General features: G+C 42.7%; 1 protein-coding gene across 1 annotated transcript; it reads left to right on the forward strand.

Moving 5' to 3' along the window:
- Positions 1 to 127: 127 nt before the first annotated feature.
- cimip2b (ciliary microtubule inner protein 2B) lies at positions 128 to 3,763 on the forward strand (the record flags this gene model as incomplete). Its single annotated transcript, XM_080756738.1, has 7 exons — positions 128 to 160; positions 883 to 953; positions 1,537 to 1,763; positions 2,180 to 2,337; positions 2,684 to 2,813; positions 3,139 to 3,351; positions 3,553 to 3,763. 7 exons carry the CDS (start codon positions 128 to 130, stop codon positions 3,645 to 3,647), a joined length of 927 nt encoding a protein of 308 aa, XP_080612864.1. The 3' UTR covers positions 3,648 to 3,763.
- Positions 3,764 to 6,016: the final 2,253 nt, after the last annotated feature.

The following is a 6,016-nucleotide window of genomic DNA, read 5'->3' on the forward strand; positions in this document are numbered from 1 at the left end:
TCGTGCTATCGCCCGGGCGTAGGCCATAGGGGGGGCGTAGGCTCGTAGCACATAATTAGGAGGCATACGATGACATCACCGATAAATCCTTTTCTAGCCTAGAAGTAGAACTGGGTGCTGCTCGACAATGACTCATGACCTCAGGGGGATTGGGATATCCGTGGATTCTAAAAACGACTTATAAATCCTAAAGCCTTGTTTATATACTTCACTGTGAAACGGTCCTATGCTGGAAAATAGCAGATATGCAAACTCACAGCACATCTCATTCAAGACACTGAACTTGCAGATCGGGCCCTGAGAGATGCAGCAAGGCTTTAGGATTTATAAATCGTTTTTAGAATCCACGGATATCCCGTACATATCCACTAATATCGCCGAACATATCCACGGCTATTCCACTATAGGCTGAGGAAGAAATGCCAACTGCCTCATGGTGGCGCTACAACAGGCCAAGTTGCGTCTCTCACACACACACACACACACACACACACACACAAGCACACACACACACACACACACACACACACACACACACACACACACAATGTCAAACTAGTCTATAAATCTATAAAATATATGAAAAAGTTGAATCTCTCTCAGCTAAAAGAGGTCCTTGGATTAAACCCATTGAAGATGCATAGGTGTTTATCAAAGTTCTATTGCTGACGGTCACCTAATTAATTACATACAATACGTACGTATATATGGGAACTCAGATTACTTAGTATTCATGAGTACATTTATTTAGTTACTGTCCACCTCTGATGATAAGTGACTGGTGTAAATGAGTGTTTTGTGTACTCTACCTCCTAGTCCCTCTCTCTAGCAACCAACCAACAATGCTCAACTCTGCGCTAATGCTCGAGGCTTTTGCCCTAGTGTAATACGGAGGAATTTCCCCCCAAATGTAGCACTGTTCTGGTGACACCTGATCCACATTACATTCCAGGGTAAGTAAGGCCTTTTGCAACTTTGTTCAGTCGAATAAATAGCATAATCAAGCCAGCCAGCAGGTGTTAACTTCTCAATGATGCAACAACACCAGTACTTAGTCATAAAGTATAGGCACAAAGCCACAAATCCATGATGTCCATCGGCTGTCAAAAACAGTAATTGTAAACAAAATGTGAATTTGGAATTTTGTAACACACATGAATGGAACTGTAGCCTAAGAGGCTATAGCCTACTACTACATTGATTGATTGATTGATTGATTGATTGATGCTAACAGTTTGCATGAACAGTACAATAGCCTACAATACAAGGTCTGCTAAAAAGATTAATCAAAGAAAGCCTCTCAGCTTATTTCCAACATTGGGGTCCTCATGTAGGCTATACTACGCATGCACGCACGAACGCACGCACGCACGCACGCACACACACACACACACACACACACACACACACACACACACACACACACACACACACACACACACACACACACACACTCACTCACTCACTATAAGCACAAACTGTCAACAAGGTGTTGTGTGGACTGTACCTTTATGTAGACGTGTGTGGCCTCTTTAGCTACGCAGGTTACTGCCCACAGCTAAAGTTTCACCCGGGTGAGACCTATGGGAAGCTCTCAGCCAAGCTGTTGACTAGTCCTGACATGATGACGCACTCCGACCGCCTGGTGCTCCACACGGGACGCTTCCCGTCCACGGAGGTGGACACGGGGCCACGGGACGAGATCTGGAGAAGCTTTGATTACGGAGGTCGTGTGCAGAGCGTCATACCTCCTGGATACACAGGTATGACCTTATATGTCCAGGGGTCACCAACATGTCATGACAAAAACGTGTCCATGGCAAAGACCCGTGGTGCATTTTTTTTTTTTTCCTGTTTTGCACACCATTGTGATGTTCTCATTTGGATCATAACGCGGCAACGCCCACTTTACTGAATGTCAAGTCTCCAGGTTTTCTCCAGAATATGTATGACAATTATTTATTATGATGACATTTGGAGTCCACTAGTACTAGTGGTTCTCAAATGTATTTCTGCTCTTAGACAATTAGACAATGCTGCCTCTCCCTCGCAGGCTCGCACGCACGCGCACACACACACACACACACACACACACACACACACCAGTGAGTCGTGACACCACACACAGACACACACACACAAACTGTTGTTATGCAATGTTAACCGTTTCTATTCACAGGCTTTGTTCCTAAAAGCCAAAACTATTTCGCTCATACGTACGCCGAGACGTGCAGGCGAGCGCTCGCCGAGTTCCAACGAGACCAGGAAGCCAGGGCTATTAGGACTCATCTGCAATCAAAAGACCTGCCAGTCCTCAGCAGCCACCCAGAGTTTCAAGTAACAACTCTTTCAACACACACACGCGCACACACACACACACACACACACACACACACACACACACACACAGACGACACCGAACACTTGTTGACATCACACACGCCTAACACACAGGTGTTTAATCATTCATGGTGGAGTGTCAGTGTCAGTTAATTGCGATGTGCCCTTTCTCTATAAGAGTCAATCCAAACAGTAGAGCTTTCCAATCAGACCACTCAGATTGAACCATTTTGTGCCCGAGATTCACAATGATTTGATTATTGTTGATCCTTTAATGTGGTGGTATATACGCAACGATAAGGTAGGCTACTGTATATCGATGTATCGACCCCCCCCCTCAAAGGCCCAGGTACCGACCACTCCTCTGAGAGCCATCACCACACAGCCGTTCTCTTACAAGGCCAAGTCTCCGAAGGATATGGGATCACCGTACTTCATGGATGACACAAGCCCGCACAAGTACTTTATTTCAGGTAGAATGTTTGAGATACCTTTATGTTTGAGTTTTTGGTTGTTACTGGGTGCAGTACTTAGTTTAGAGACAGTTTTTGGTTTAGACTAGTCATTGGTTAGACCAGTCATTAGTCCTACAACTCATCTCAAACCCTCACCCTAAACCTAACCTCCCACAGGGCAGCACACCTAAACCTAACCTTAACCCATGTCTAACCAATGACTTCTAAACTAAGTACAGTAGTATGCACCCCGTTGTTACTTACTAAGACATTCCATAATAGCTCACGGACTGATGTCTGTCTGTCTGTCTGTCTGTCTGTCCGTCCGTCCGTCCGTGTCCAGGTTTTACAGGATATGTGCCAAAAGCTCGTTTCCTGATTGGCACAAGTTACCCCATTACCACTAACAAGGCACTGATCCATTTTGGAAGGCAGTTCCGAGGCGAACCCACCACCTCCCTAAACACCCCAGGAGAGAACTGCACCCTGCCTCCAATTCCCACGGTGTACTCCTCCACACAGGGTCTGATGCCTTCCTACACAGGACATGTGCCAGGTCTGTCTCATTGTCAACACTTACTGTACTTACTGTACGAGTAGTACCACACATGATAGTTCTCTGTATGTATAATGGTGATAACCACCACTGCCGTGCACGGTTTTGTTTAGCAACTTTGGATCAAATTGTGGGTGAATCTAGCAAATGTTTTACCATGATATGTTTTTAATCGTCAGCCATGTCTAACTTGATCTACAGGATACAAATTCCGATATGGACGTACCTTTGGTCAACTTACCCACAACACGCTGTGGATGGGTGATGCTCGGAGGAAGATAGAGGGAAGATCGTAGTGTGAAAGGCCAGCAGACCACAGCAAGATTACACCGGATCTGATGAAATGATATTATGAAATGAGTCAAATTGCATGTACTCATCATGAATAAGCACTGGATTCAAAATAATTTGATCAAATATATAGCAGTGTTGACATTCTATTGGGTTTCATGTGATTTATTGTGAGATTGCTGTAGAATTCTGTGAGTATAACGACCATGTGCTGCATGCTTACCGAAGACTCCGCAATACAGAAAAGACAATCAGACATATAGACAATGCAATCTTTATTTAGGCCACTCGGACTCACTAGAGGATGCATCCAAACGTTGAGGGGAAAAAGAAACATATTGTAGTAAAGTTAAGTCATAATTATATTATTATTATAATTATATAGTTATAATTTCACTTCGTTCCGTTTATTGCAGGACACCGAAAGACAAGACAATTTCTCAGTCCCCATTCTAGCTTATTACTGTTCTATCAAAATGTACCTGACAGTCTATATTCCTGAAACGACCACATGATGGCTTATATTTATGTAACGTCACACACCTCACAGAGAGACATTACATGTACTGTACAGTCCTAACAATTCCACACATTTTAAATTCAGCTGCAAAAAAAAAAGCCAACTATTCTATTCGTTAAAGAGGAATTTGGGAAGTGGATTTGGAGCGTCCACTGTAGCAAATACGTTCAGCACCTGGCTGCAATGTTTTCCATTTTCTCATGCACATACATTTAGCCATGCTTGGAATTACTACAGCAGATCAAAACAGGTGGCTAGAATTTAGTTTGCTACATGAAGGTGGTGAAGGGCATTATTTGTGTACTTCCAAGAATTATTGTTTGTTTGCAAGAGTGATGTTCGTCTTTAATAGAACCTTGTGTTGTATTGTTATATGTGTCCATGATTAAAAGTCCAAATATTGTCTGTCGTCTTTATCAGTTGCTCCATGTGCAACAACTAAATATGTGACCCGTTGGATTCTGTGACGTTAAGAGGGTGGATGAATACAATCACAGAAACAGTAGTAACACAAATTCCTACTGTATAGCTATTTCCTTTCTATACTGTATTTGCAAAATCTACTTAATTATTGTTTGTTTGTATGCTACAAGTGCTATTTTGAGACCTGTTTCATGATGAGAGAATGTTCATGGATTAGGTACTACTGGCCAGCAGGGGGTTCTCAACGTTTTTGGCTGGGGACGCCCGGAGATGCTTTGGCCATGTCAACCCCCAGGTTGAGAAACCCTTCTGTGTGCAACCCAAGCTTCCAAAAGTTCAACATCACTTCAAATGAAAAGTATACGGCAGAGGAGGGGAATCTATAGATTAGATACAGGACATGGATTGTTTTGTACAACAAGAATGGTAATAGGAAGTCCTAAGGCAAGTGCATTTTCAGTGACATCATTTGATTGAAATGTATACACAGGGTAAATGCAGAAGACAGTAGAGTAACCCACAACATAAGCATTTAAATTATTATCTTATTCGTCCAGAGAGCTCGTGCTTTCTGACCAGTGTGTCATGTGATTCGAACTTGTGCTTTAGAGCAGTGGTACCCAAACCTTTTCATGTCCAGCACCCCCAAATTGACACCGCGGACCACCATTTTAAAAAGATATGCCAGGGACCCCCATAAGAGAAGATTTTGACAGCTCTAGCAGTGATTCTCAACCCGTTTAATTTCAAGCACCCCCAGTTTGACATGCATTAGTCTACGGACCCCCATTTAATGTCATTTCTATTTCTGGGACACCCAATTTATATTGTAAAATCAATGTTAATGTAACTCTGAGAGTTACAGACCCATAAGGGTCCATATGGTTCCAAATGATCATTTAGCTGGGGACCCCCTGGAACTCCCTCAAGGACCCCTGGGGGTCCCCGGACCTCACTTTGGGGACCACTGGTGTAGAGCAGTGGTTCCCAAAGAGAGATTAGACGTTTACCCAGTTCCCAAAACTAGTGAAAATAGCAGATCTGCAAGCGCACAATGAATCACTTCGTGCTGCGTTGCGAGTTTGTAGATCGGCAAATTATACTATACTTCTTAAACATTTATTTTCTAATTTATGGCATTTCTTAGATTTTTAATAGATTATGATTATTATTATTATTATTAGGCTATTGCTTTATTGAGAATGCTTCTTGACAGTGTTGTGAAATAATAATAATTAAAAACAAAATGTGGGGAAACAAAACAATAAATAAATAAAAATGTGTCCACGACCCACAAATGTGTCCTCCTGACCCACTGTTTGGGAACCAGGGCTTTAAAGTAACATTTAAAACTTTTCTATACATTTTTTGAGTGGTGCAACCACTCCTACAACCAGCAATGTCTGTGTACCTGTGTACCTGTATCAGTGA

Source organism: Protomyctophum bolini (genome assembly GCF_963924005.1).
Source record: "Protomyctophum bolini genome assembly, chromosome: 22".
Classification (NCBI taxonomy): domain Eukaryota; kingdom Metazoa; phylum Chordata; class Actinopteri; order Myctophiformes; family Myctophidae; genus Protomyctophum; species Protomyctophum bolini.